Source organism: Dipodomys spectabilis, unplaced genomic scaffold, assembly GCF_019054845.1.
Source record: "Dipodomys spectabilis isolate Male_0828 unplaced genomic scaffold, ASM1905484v1 ptg000207l, whole genome shotgun sequence".
NCBI lineage: Eukaryota > Metazoa > Chordata > Mammalia > Rodentia > Heteromyidae > Dipodomys > Dipodomys spectabilis.
The window spans coordinates 4,196,640-4,210,682 of record NW_024870884.1 but is presented as its reverse complement, the minus strand read 5'-3'; the positions used below and the strand labels follow the sequence as shown (position 1 = coordinate 4,210,682).

The window sequence follows — 14,043 nt, the reverse complement described above, 5'->3', positions numbered from 1 at the left end:
TGCCTGTCATATTGTAACTGTTTCCCTTTTGGTTTTGTTTTTTTTTTTGCCGGTCATGGGGCCTGAACTTGGTCCCGGCGCTGTTCCTCAGCTCTTCAGCTCAAGGCTAGCGCTCTACCACTTGAGCGACAGTGCCACTTCCGGCTTTTTCTGTTTATGTGCTGTTGAGGAATCGAACCCAGGGCCTCATGCATGCAAGGCAAGCACTCTACCACTGAGCCACCTTCCCAGCCCAACTGTTTCCCTTTTAAATGCCACTCTATATCAATGAATTTTTGTGCTAGTTTATAACTAGACTGCTAATTACCAGTCTTATACTCTTTTCTGAGGATTTTAATACATATGTATTCAAGATCGTCTTACCCAGTAGAGTGAGTATATGTGGGGCTGGGGGATGCCTGGGTACGGTCCTTTAGCTTTCTCGCTCATGGCTAGCACTCTGCCACTTGGGCTTAAGCTCCACTTAATTTTTTGCTGGTTAATTGGAGATAAGTGTCTTACAGACTCTCCTGCCCAGGCTGTCTTCAACTGTGATCCTCAGCTCTCAGCCTCCTCAGTAGCTAGGATTATAGGCATGAGCTACCATGCCAGGCTTAGCCAATATTTGATCACTAAGCTCATACCCTTTTGAAAACTTTAATGAAAGACAGTTTTGAGTTGGATAATCATTTTCCCACGGTAATGTCGTTTTTAGGATTGTGATCTGTGGCAGACTCATAGGCTAGAATTCCCATCCAGGCTCCATCACTTACTGTTATTTGACTCTAACCAAGCACTCAAACTCTAAACTTTACCTGAATGTGTACAGTGATGATATCTCACAGGGAACTAAGGGGCTGTGGATGAGCAGCTTTATGTAAAGTTCCTCCCACAATGCCTGGTGCATGGGAACTCATGTCCCCAAAATATCAGCTGGCCCCCAAATGTCACCTGGTCTTGAATTTTTCCATTATCAAGGTTGGTAGCCTCTCAGTTCTTATATGATCTAAAAGACTATGGTATATAATCAGGGAACACTGTGGCTATGAAATAGGAGAATTAAGACCTGTTCCAGTTACGCATATCAAGGACCAAACATTAGTGGCTCAGGTATGTTAGCCAGTTCTGTGGAGGTAAGAGTCTAGAATGACACAGGATATTTGGTTTGGGTGTGAAGAACCTGCCATGACCACTAAGGTAAAGGTATCATGTGGCAGGAACAACTTTTCTTTTTGGCAGCAGATGGAGATCTGTCAAGGCTTTGCCAGTTTGTTATCTCAGCAGAGGAAAAGATACTACACAACATTCACCTTGCCCTCAGCTCCACCCAGTCACCAAATAGTATGCCACATACACATCATTTTTATAGTGTTTACACACTTCATATATAATATCTTGGATTAAATAAGGAGCCATGAAATTTTACCAGTTTCTGTTAATTTTTTAATGTGGCTATAGGATATTTAAAATTATAATGTGACTTATACCAATAACATTTTAAGTTCAAAGTGGCTGCTATATAAGATGCACATAGGAGTCTATCAAAACATTTGAATTGTATCAACATCTTAAAATCCCAATCACTTAATTGGAACTAAATGTCGAAGCTTCTCCATAAAATTTTATAATGCTACAAAACCATTTTCTCAATTGTCTTTGCTTAACTTTCTTAGAAGAAATAAGGCTTTTAGGATTTTTTTTTAGCTTAATGATGCAGTTGTTTTCTTGTAAACTATAGTAGGAACAGGAAATCAATTAGTTATATAACATACAATCCTTCAAATTAATCTAACTGTATCAACAGCACCCCAGGAGTAGATTTGTCAGTTAGAAATGCCACTTCGTTTCGTTAGAGTTTAACTTGCTTTTAATATTTTAACAATGACAAATAAGAATCTTTAAAAAGTGTCAAGTCATCTTAAAGACAGTTCAGCACTGAAAATGAAATATACAGCTCTACATCTCCATCTGTTGAAAAATTCTAGTATTACATTTTTGAAAAATTCCAAAAGGAAATTAAGTTAATCAAATCAAGATTATTGCTGTAGTATAAAAATTTAAGTACCTATTAATTGATTTTAAAAACAGAAAATACAGGCCTATTTTCAATCATTTGCCATAAAAATGTCATTTAGACACACATTGTAGACATAGACACCAGAATGGTATCCAAAACCAACTCCTTGGGAAATTGATTAGACCAAGGAAAATGTGTCTTAATTTATAAGGCCAGGTTTTATACGCATCTGTGTACATAGGCTTGCTAGTGATTGGAAATCTTTATGAAACATTTGTGGATCGACATAGTGATATCAAGATACTCTGTTACTCATGTCAGACCCAACTGGACTTTTAATCAAGTAAGGGCAGTGAAGCAGGTCTGAGAGGCTGGGCATCAGCCGTGTTTACCTTCCTTGTGGGTTTGAATGGAGAGGCTGTTGTGCCAAGTTCAGCAGATTTCAGCTCTGGGAGTTCTGGGTATTCTCTATATGCTGCGTATGCCCTTTATTCATTCTTGGTGTTGAGCTTTCAGACATTACATATGATCCCGGATTTAGGAGATGAGATTATATCAATTGGTTGTTTTTTTTCCAAGGATATAGTAATGGTAATGGTTTAAATAAAGGGTTGAAAAGTGACATCAGTGATGTCAATTACTTGGAAACAGTGTGTTGTTACTGCACAAATGGAAAAATAAGCAAGTGTGGGAGAACATTTTGCTGGAAAAACAAGTATAAAGAGTACTGGAAGCAAGTATAAAGAGTACTGGTTTCACCAGGTGCTTATGATCCTAGCTACTCAGTAGGCTGAGATCTGAGGATAACCATTCAGAGCTAGACCAGGCAGGAAAGTCTATAAGGCTTTATTCCCAATTAACTACCAGCAAACCAGAAGTGGAGCTGTGGCTCATATGGTAGAGTTCTAGCCTTGAACAAAAGGAGCTCAGGGACAGCGCCCTATACCTAAGTTCAAGCTACATGACTGTGTGTGCAGAAGGGGCGTGGGGGGGGGGGGGGGGGAAGGAATCACTGGTCTCTTCATCTGCAGTCAGAAAGGAACACATACAATAATTATTCCAGTGTGGCCAGATACCCTCCCACCCCTACTTCTCTTCCTCCAGGAACTTTCCCTAAACCCCACATTCCCTTAGGTCCGGGCTTATCTGTGTTATATAGCTTTAAACCCACTTTTTCTTTGGATGACCCTGGGACAGGGAATGACTCTGACTTGTTGAGAACCATTTTTATCCTGTACCTCACGACTCTTTTTAGCCCAGACAAAGGCAGTGACTACTTCATTGTCATTTGTTGAATGAACATGAAATAAATGACTTCTCTCCAGGCATGTACCCCACTTTTGTTGACATTTTCCCTCAATAATTCAGTGACCTGTACCGTAGATCCTGGAGGAAGAAAGGCCACAGCAGTCTAGAAGGCTGGGGATACCTTTGGGAGAAGTTATCTCTATTTTTTGCATGTAGAGTACAAAGTAATCTTAAACTTTACCACTGAATGTACAGTTTAAAAAAATCATACATCTCTCCCTGAGTTTTAATAACAACTCAGAAGCCTATTTTAGAAATTAGCTTCCTGTGTAGCTGGGATGACAGATGTACAACACTGCAGACATGTTTTTGTGGGTTAAAATGGAGGAGTCTCAACCTTTTTTGCTAGGCTGGCCATAAGTGGTGACCTCAAATTCCAGCCTCCTCAGTAATTAAGATTATAGTCAAGAGGCATTGTGCTTAGCTGACAGAGAGAGGAGGGGGGAAAGAATTTAAAGTAATCTGTAGTTTCTTTTTATCTGAATTTCATTAGTTCCAGTAGGTTTCTTGGCTCAGTGGCTCGAGGTGAATGTCTGGCATATACCAGGCTCTAGATACCGAGCATCATTTCATTTAACAGTGATCAGTTTACATTTTTTAGGAGAACTTAGTTTGTCAGTCATAGGACTTGAACTCAGGGCCTGGGCACTGTCCCTCAGCTTTTTTGTTCAAGTACTCTACTTTAAGCCATAGCTCCACTTCTGGTTTTCTCATGGTTAATTGGGAATAAAAGCCTCACAGACTTTCCTGCCTGGTCTAGCTCTGAACTGTTATCCTCAGATCTCAGCCTACTGAGTAGCTAGGATCATAAGCACCTGGTGAAACCAGTATTTATACTTGCTTCTGTTTTTCCAGCAAAATGTTCTCCCACATTTGCTTATTTTTCCATTTGTGCAGTAACAACACACTGTTTTCAAGTAATTGACATCATGATGTCACCTTTCAACCCTTTATTTAAACCATTACCATTACTATATCCTCAGAAAAAAACAACCAATTGATATAATCTCATCTCCTAAATCCAGGATCATATGTAATGTCTCCTGGACTTTCTTATCCAGACTGACATCTAACCATAATCCTCAATTCTCAGATTGCAACCTCCTGAGTAGGTAGGATTACAGGCATGAGCTACCAGGGCCCAGATCAAAACTTAGTTTTTTAATGCATATTAATTTCAGAACAAAAAGCCTTGTGAGAAGAAACTCACAATACTGGCAATGAGGCCACAAGTAAGGGTTTCACAGGAGCTGAGCTTGGAAGCCCTGGTTTCATTCTCACTCCCAAACCTCTCCTACTAACTTCCTCTTTTAGTTACTGTTTTGAACATTCAGCTGTGGTTGTAGTATTCTGTCCAGTTAGTCTTTTTATTCACAGATAAGATATAGTTAGCTTTCATTTCAATAGATGTATAATTACATCAACATTTTATTGCTATTGTCTTATTATATAAGATGTTGTAATACTTTAAAGATGACTTACAAAATACTGTCCATAGATTTATTTTCTGTCGCATACCTGAATGTGTTAATGTTTGGAATTCCACTCTTATACCTATAAGTCAACTAGATTGCCTAAGAGTTTAGATGCATTTTCTTTGTTCTTTATCCTTTCCGTGTTATTCGAATGTGAGTCATCTGGAAACATCAGTTTGGATTACAACCACACAATGTATGTCTTTCTTAAGAATTATTGTTTCCCAAATGGTTCTTATTCTCAGAAGCAGAAAAGATGACAGGCAGAAGGAAGGAATGAGATTTCTGCAAATTGTTGAGACCATCTAACAAAGACAAAATAAGAGAAGCTAAGGAAAATGTGTAGAACTGTAACTACTGTCTAAGCACAGGACATCTAGCAAAGCTTTCTCCCTTCAGTCTAGTCATTTAATGTAGTCTCTGTTCCCTACCCCCAACAGCTCTTGGTGGAATACAGGGTCTCAGGATGTCATCTTTTTTTATTGTGTATGCTCCTGTCCTGGGGCTTGAACACAGAGCTTGGGCACTATCCTTGATCATTTGTGTTCAAGACGCTTTACCACATGAACCACAACTCTATTTCTGGCTTTTTTGTAATTCATTGGAGATAAGAGTCTCACAGACTTTCCTCCCTGGACTGGCCTCAAACTGTAATCTTTGTAGCTAGGATTACAGGCTTGAGCAACTAGCACCCAGCTATACCATCTTTTTTCAAGTAAACCATTTTCCCTCTCTAGTTTGAAGTTTAAATATATCATTTTGACTAAAGATAACTTAAATTCACAATATAAATGTAAAGTTACATGGACTTGGAAATAATGAGTATACTGTATATTTCAAAAATCTAGAAGAAAACATTGTAAAATATTTTTCCCTAAGGAAATAATAAATTTGAGCCATTGTGACTCACACCTGTAATCCTAGCTACTCAGGAGGGCAGGAAAGTCTGTGAGCTTCTAACCACTAGAAAACCAAAATTGGTGCTGTGGCTCAAAGTGGTGGAGCACTAGCCCTGAGCAAAAGGAACTCAGGAACAATGCCCTGAGTTAAGCCCCATAGTGGACCAAAATAAAAAGAAATAATAAATTTGGAGATGCACATGGTTAACCTGACTTATACCATTACATGATGTATATGACTCAAATGAGTCCCTCATTAATTTGTTTAGTGCTTATATTTTAAATAATCATCAAACATAACATTTTTGTCTTAAAGCATTTTGTAGAAATTCATATTCTCATGGCTTTTCTATTTGTCTTTTCAGAACTTGATAGCCCAGAAGAGCTAGGGAAGAAGCGGATCTGCAGGATCATCACGAAGGACTTCCCCCAGTATTTTGCAGTGGTCTCTCGGATCAAGCAGGAAAGCAACCAGATTGGTCCCGAAGGTGGAATTCTGAGCAGCACCACTGTGCCCCTCGTCCAAGCATCTTTCCCAGAGGGTGCTTTAACCAAAAGAATTAGAGTGGGCCTCCAGGTATTGGTCACAGAACACTTGTTTCCTCAGCATAATTAGAGAGCATGCAAGCATTCTTTGCTACAGAAACAGCATGAGCACTCATCTTTGATGATATTGCTGATTAGTCCATTTTAGAAATCACTAACCAATTTCAAACAAGGAGTTAAAAAAATATCAGCACAAATGAGACAGGTGCTAGAGGCTCATGCCTATAATCCTAGCTACTCAGGAGCCCTTGATTGGAGTATCAAGGTTCAAAGCAAACGAACCCCAAATGTTCTTATCTCTGATTAGCTAGGAAAAAGTGAGAAGTGGAGGGGTAGAGTACTAGCCTTGAGCAAACCATGGTTATCAACACCCCCCCAAAAAATGGGAGAGGAGATAAATGTGTTCATTGTATATTATATGCATATATATGTAAGTATATGTGGAGATATCACAATGTACAATCCTCTGTATTTTTATAAAAGGAAAGCATTAAAGTTTAGCTTAGTAACTGGTAAATAAGATTATATAGTTTAGTCTTTCTGCTGAAAAATCTCAGTAGGTTTCTAATGAAAGATAATTTTTTCAGCCATAGATTCTTGGTCTCAATTAATGGAGCAATATACCAAAACTTGAGTTATAGTATGTCACCTCATAAAACTTAGTTATAGTAAAACTTGCAAGCTTTCAGTGTTTGGGTTTAAATAAATCATAAATACTGGGTTTCCTCCAAATCAGTTGGAACTTGTTTTGGTTTGGCAAGCTGACTGGAAATCTTGTTAAGAATGATTTTTTTTTTAACTCATTTCAGTCAGTTTTTACCTTAACTAATTTATTTTACTTACTGAAGGGAAACTGAATGGAGAACTTTGGTTGTTAATTAATATTGTAATTAGTGATTTAACTGAAATCTCATGCTTTTTGTGAGATTCAATTCTCATATCCAAAGGGAGTTGTTAGGCTTTATTTACCTCATTGGGCACACTAAGTCCTGGAAGGGCCTTTGGTAAATAAATACTTACCAGTAGTATGAAGTTTCCATCATCTGTCTTCCATATTGACTCTTTTTTTTTTTTTTAATCAACTAGCAAACTTGGTAGACTAGAATTGAAGTCTTTTGAAAGTGTGAATTCCTTTTTGTTCCTCTAAAGTCTCCATTTTTACCTAGTGCACGTTGGCTTTGTGAGTTTTCATGGAATGTCCTATACAAGTTTGTTTACTGAGGTAATCTTTGCTTTCCTTGACTTTGGATTAGGCTAAGAAGTATCTCTGCCTGAGATTTGATTCCCTTATTTCATGCAAGCCAGGACTTTAAGTTCTGCTGAGGAAATAAATTGACCAGTTCCCACTACAGATTAGACTCTTTTCTTATTGTGAAGTAGTGAGACAGGATTAAAAGAAAGTCATATTTTGTGTTGTTGTGGTCAGATTAATTTTTCTTTTCCACTTGAAAAGTCAACTTTCTGACAGGAAAAAAAAATCTAGTTGTATTTAAAGTCTTTTTTCTGTCTGAAGGCCCAGCCTGTTCCAGAAGAAATTGTGAAAAAGATCCTTGGAAACAAAGCAACGTTTAGCCCAATTGTCACTGTGGAACCGAGAAGAAGGAAATTCCATAAACCAATCACAATGACCATTCCAGTGCCCCCACCCTCTGGAGAAGGTGTAGCCAATGGATACAAGGGAGACACCACACCCAATCTGCGTCTTCTCTGTAGCATAACAGGTTTGCTTAAGTCCCTGCATGACTTCCTATTGATTTTGCAGTGATTGTATACAAAAACATCAAACCTTTGAAATATCCATGCCAACGTTTATAAGAGTAATGAAGAAGGAATAAAATGCCTCTGTTACCGCTGTAATAGTTTTTGCAAAATGGCTGCTCTCATGACTCATTTAACATTTAGAACTTTTTCCTCTACTAAATTGAGCATTAGCAATAGAGTTCTTTAAGGTATAATAGAATCTACTGGAACATTTAGGTAGTTTCTTGGAGATACAAGCAAAGGTAGAACTAGCAACCTTCCCAGTAGACTAACAGGAAATTGGATGGACTTTGGGGGAATTAAGTAACAAACAGAACACTAGTAGTAGGAAAGTATTGAGTATATGATTACTGTCACCTACCCTACTGACAATATTATCACTATGTGATATTGTATCACTAGCATGATACTGTAAGTTACATATACAGACCTTGGGAGAACATGTTTTGTGATAAGTTCCTGGAATCCAGACCTCAGTGCATCCTTTGATTATCCTCATATTCTTAACTATAATTCTAAGTTCACTGAAGATGGATTTTTTTTCTTTGAGGAGTAACTTTAGTAGCCAACTCTCTTTTACCAGGAAAGCTAATGTTTCTGCTAGGTTTTGTTTTGGTCCTGGGACTTGAATTCAGAGCTTGGGCACTGTCCCGGAACTTTTTTGCTCAAGGCTAGAGTTCTAGCATACGAGCAACAACTCTACTTCTAGCTTTCTGCTGGTGAATCTGGAGATAAGAATCTTATAGACTTTTCTGCCAAGGGTGACTCCTCAATCCTCAGACCTCAGTCTAGGATGACAGGCATGAGCCACCAGTGCCTGGCTCAGCCAGTTTTAAAATGAGCTGTTATATAACGTTCTTAATAACTCATTTCTTAAAAACTTATCTGAAGCTAAAATCTTGCATTGAGATTAAACTTATAAAATACATTTTTAAATTACTTTTGCCCTGTGTTTAAATGCTATACATTACTACCCAAACAGAGAAGTCATTTTTTCAGAAAAACAGTGACCAACAAGCTGGTAAGAGTGTCAAAGGAAACGAAATGTAATTTTCAGGGCACAACACTGAAATGCAATGTGCTGAAGTCCTTGGCAGTTACTGGCTATTCAAGAACCAGATGTGATGGCTGTAATATCTCCCTATAATGAACCTGCTATGTCTCTGCTGTTCCCTCAGGGGGCACCTCACCTGCTCAGTGGGAAGACATCACAGGAACAACTCCTCTGACTTTTATAAAGGATTGTGTCTCTTTTACAACGAATGTTTCAGCCAGGTATGAAAGCAAAACTAAAGAACATTTTATTGCTTTGGGAGAAGTGTGTGTGTGTTTCTATTTTGTGGAAAAGTTGAAAAAAGTCTTGCCAGCCTTGAACAAAAAAGGCCAAGCCAAGTGTAGACAGCTCCCAGTTCAAGCCTCAGTACCAGCACATACAGAGAAAGACTGATTTTGTTGTTTAAATGAACATGCTAATAATATTTTGATCCAGTCCCTTGCACAAGTGATTCGTCTGTTCTGCCATTGAGCTTGTACCCCGACTCCCTAATTGTTTTAATGGTTAAGATGTAGCTTTTAAATCTCTTTGATTTTTATTCTTGTTTTGTGTTCTGCTGTTTTGCAGATTTTGGCTTGCAGACTGCCATCAAGTTTTAGAAACTGTAGGGTTAGCCACACAGCTGTACAGAGAATTAATATGCGTTCCCTACATGGCCAAGTTTGTTGTTTTTGCCAAAATGAACGATCCTGTAGAATCTTCCCTGCGATGCTTCTGCATGACAGATGACAAAGTGGACAAAACTTTAGAGCAGCAAGAGAATTTTGAGGAAGTGGCAAGAAGCAAAGATATTGAGGTAACTTGTCCATAAAAACAACTTTATGTAGGACATTCATCTGATACTGGCTTTTATTTTGAGGTCAAGTAGCACTCACTGTTAATAGCAAGTTCCCTATTGATTTTACTTTAAAACTTTGATATTGATTTATTCTTAAAACATTTTAAGTGGCATTAATAACCTTGATGAGAATATAGCACTGATGAATGTAAGTTGTAGTCTCTGTGTTCCAGTGGTAGCCTGAGTTTTCTTATTTTCGTGGGCCACTATCTAAACATTGTCATGGCTGACCTTTAAACCCAGCTCATGTTCAGCATTCTCAAATCAAAAATATTCTCTCCAACTCTAAAGTTGCTGGAAGAAAGTATATAATACTCTTTTGTACATGTCCGTTATAATGTTTTCTAGTTATATTTAAATGGAAGCGCTCAGAATTACTTTTTATTAAATATTATTCATGTGTATGACATCACCAGAGAATTTCCTAGTAAAGAGAAACATGACATACAACCATGTCAGTCATACAAAACTTAACCTTAAAACTCTTCTGACACAAGCTAACATTATGTATTTCTTTAAAAGGTTCTGGAAGGAAAACCTATTTATGTTGATTGTTATGGAAATCTGGCCCCACTTACTAAAGGAGGACAACAACTTGTTTTTAACTTTTATGCTTTCAAAGAAAATAGACTGCCATTTTCCATCAAGGTAAATCATCTTGAACAGAAACTGTGAATTAAAAAAAAAACAGTTCATAGAATATAAAAAAGCTAACACATTTTCATGATTTGTTTGACTTGTTCTATGAAACTTGAATGCATGAGAATAAGGTCAGATTTTGTCTTCATTCAACCAGGGTGCGTTTTTTGACCTAGTAATATGTTGCAAATTAGCAAAACACAATCTTTACATTAAAAATCTTTAATCGTCTAAGGAACTATTTGTAGAACCAAATAATCTAAAAGGTACATGTAGTTAATATTCAGTAATAAAATAGCTGATAAACTTCACATTGAGCATTCAAGCTTCATTTCCATTTCTGAGGGAGCCAGGGACATTTTTCAGGGAGATCTTTCGAGAACAAAAGATAGGACAGTTGTGCTATTATTGTTGTTATTTGTGCTTATTGTTAAAGCTGTTCAGGAAGCATTAAGTAGGAAGAATATACACACAATCAGGTGAAACAGTCAGTGTAGGAGAGACCCAACAATGCTTTTAGGGTAGGGAACAGGCCTCAAATGCTGTGGTCAAATATGACCTTTCAGGCTGTCACGGAATTGTTAGCCTTTTTCTTTCCCACCTCTGTAAGGACCTCTAAAAACCAACATGGTTTACTCTTAATCTGTAACTATCTACCTAAATTCTAGATTAGAGACACCAGCCAAGAGCCTTGTGGTCGCCTGTCTTTTCTGAAAGAACCAAAGACAACAAAAGGTCTGCCTCAAACAGCTGTCTGCAACTTAAATATCACTCTGCCAGCACATAAAAAGGTATCTTTTAATACTGGTTTGACTTTCTTTCCCTGGTCTTGAAAGTGGGCCTTGATTTGCCACTAAGGAATGCTTTGTAGCCCAATTAAAAGCTCTTGAAACTAAAGTTCCGTTAGTCTCCTTGTATAGAGTGATAAAGTCTTGTTATTGTGGTGTCAAATTCTTAGAGTCTGTATGATGGAGTCCTCTGTTAATCGCTTCTGCTGGTAGTTCAGAGATTTTTATGCTTTCAAATGATGTCACATTAATTTGCCATGGATGTGTAGTTCTTGGTATTTTATTTTGTTGGCTTCTTTTGCTTTGCTTTCTAAACCAGCTTGCATTTTGTGCTCCCTACTCAGTCCTTTTCATATCCTGATATTCTTTTCCCTGCTGTCCATTATAATATTCCTTGTCTCTGCAATGCATCTTGGGACCAAAAGGAGACAGAGTCAGATCAAGATGATGAGGTAATATGAACACTTCTGCTTTTATTCTATCCAAGGTAGAATAGACTGGAGAGGGATGAAGTGTGGGAAGTATTTAAATTATATTTTTGTAGGTCTTAGCCTGAGTGAGGTAAAAAGTATTTTTCTCTGAAAATGGTTCACACTTCCTCCACATGTACAGAGAACTTCAAGTACATTTACCGAACTGTAATCCAGCTAATTAATTTAAAAGAAAAAACTTATAAAATGTGGTAGGTTTTTAAAGTTTCACATGTATATTTTACTATTACTATTCAACCACCTGCTGTCTTTTAATCCTGATCTTGAAAAATTAAGTTATGGAATTTTATTGAATATCCATTTATAAAACTTAAGTTTTGTGGAGATTTTGTGTGATAAATAGCTGAACAAATTAATCTTGGCCTCTGTCCCCCTTACCCTTCCCTTTCGGTAGTATTAAGGTTTGAGTTCAGGGCCTTTTATTTGCTAGGCAAGTGTTTTTTTTTTTCCAGTCTTGGGGCTTGAACTCAGAACCTAGACACTGTCTCTGAACCTCTTTGTGCTCAGAGTGGTAGGCTAGTGCTTTACCACTTGAGCCACAGTTCCACTTCCAGCTTTTTCTAAGTAATTTATAAAAGATAAGTCTCATGGACTTTCTTGCCCAGTCTGGCTTCGAACCCTGATCCTCAGATCTCAGACTCCTGAGTAGCTAAGATTATAGGTGTGAGCCACCAGCGCCCAGCCTTTGGTCTTTTTTGTTTTTAAGTATGTGTTTTAAACATAACATAATTAGATTTTTTAGAAATCCACAAACCAGCCTGGCAGCAGAAGCTCACATTTTAATCCTAGCTCTTTGGGAAGCTAAGAAGAAAAGGATCATGGTTCCAGATCAACCTTAGCAGAAAAGTCTGGAAGAGTCCCTGGTCTTGCAAGGACTATAAACTAGATCTGTGATGCCATTAGGATGTATAGCCTGAAAGCGAGAAGATCACAGTTCAGCACTCCCTGGCAGGATGTGAGACCCTATCCTAAAATTAACCAGTGCAAAACAAGGCAGAATGTAGCAGCCTAGCAAGCTCAAGGCTCTGACTTCAAACCCTCAATACCTCTTTAAAAATAAACAAATCCCCACACATCAATTATTATAGTAGCCTTAGGATTCAGTGATATGACTGCTAGTATAATCATTCACCTGTTTTTAATCCCATCCACACCATCCCTAATCACAGTAGTAATGACAGAAATACACTCTGTGTGCCTTTTCTCCATGAATGTACTCCCCTAGTGAGTGTACTTTGTGATCTATGTGCTCTCCATATGAATGGATTTGGGGACACGAAGAGCTGAGCATCAGAAGTCTCTGTAGTGCTTGTCTTTTATTTGTAGTTCCCTGTAGTCTGCCGTGTCAGTGCTCTTATATTTGCTAGCTCATGGTTATTTGGCTAAGATAGTGGGTGAAGTTCTAGAATTCCAGTAGCACAGTAACATTTTCCAAGAGGGAAATGCCTAAGAAGATAATAAGGATAAACATGTTGTCATTCTAAGAAGTGTCGTGTCACAATTGTGAAAATGTCACTAGGAGGTTGGAGACAGTCTCGCTTTTCCCCTCTTTCTTTTGCAGAATGAGAAAGCAGACAGACGACAGAGCTTTGCATCTTTAGCTCTACGTAAGCGCTACAGCTACTTGACTGAGCCCGGAATGAGTGAGTCTGCTAACACACTTACTAATCTTTGTGGAGACTTATAAGAAGAGACATTTTTTCTATACCAACTAAATTCTTGGAAAACCAATATCCAATGAAAAGTTGTAAGAAGACTATCATGAAGTCTTCAGCAGTACTTTGTACCTAGTTGAAGATACAAGGCAGCGCATGCGCGCACATACACACACACCCCTAGTTCACATCTGCAAAAGATTTTAGCTAGTGCTTCTTTGGGTGGTAACATTACTTTTAAAATTATTGACTTTATTTTGGTGATGTCTTTGTGCAGGAGATCAATACTAGCATTTCCATACCCAGAAGAGAAAATATTTACTGTTACGTATTTGAGATTCTAGAGAGGATAATATGGTTACTTTGGCGGTCATCTCCTCTTCTTTAATACAGACTATTGTATATACTCACATTTCAAAGGACTTCTGTTTTCTTGAGGCAGCCCTTGATTCTTGAGTTCTTACCTCTTGCCTCTCTGTCCTCTATTACCCTATCAGTTTTAGGGCTGGTCTTTTACTAAGCTGGCAAAGCCTTTCTTCTCAGTGGTTGTTTTGTTTGTTGTTAAATGGCTTTCAAGTAAGATATAGATTAAT

General features: G+C 37.9%; 1 protein-coding gene across 12 annotated transcripts in view; it reads left to right on the top strand.

Moving 5' to 3' along the window:
* Window positions 1-14,043, top strand: part of Ank3 (ankyrin 3) — a 446,602-nt gene that overhangs the window by 387,595 nt on the left and 44,964 nt on the right. For 11 of the 12 annotated variants that reach the window (XM_042696439.1, XM_042696433.1, XM_042696436.1 and 8 more), the window contains 7 exons: window positions 6,044-6,255; window positions 7,738-7,945; window positions 9,164-9,260; window positions 9,607-9,835; window positions 10,400-10,525; window positions 11,185-11,307; window positions 13,357-13,438. In XM_042696439.1, coding sequence (XP_042552373.1) covers window positions 6,044-6,255; window positions 7,738-7,945; window positions 9,164-9,260; window positions 9,607-9,835; window positions 10,400-10,525; window positions 11,185-11,307; window positions 13,357-13,438 — 1,077 coding nt within the window. Of the gene's footprint in view, window positions 1-6,043; window positions 6,256-7,737; window positions 7,946-9,163; window positions 9,261-9,606; window positions 9,836-10,399; window positions 10,526-11,184; window positions 11,308-11,729; window positions 11,757-13,356; window positions 13,439-14,043 lie in introns of all 12 variants that reach the window. The other variant, XM_042696432.1, reaches the window with a different exon arrangement.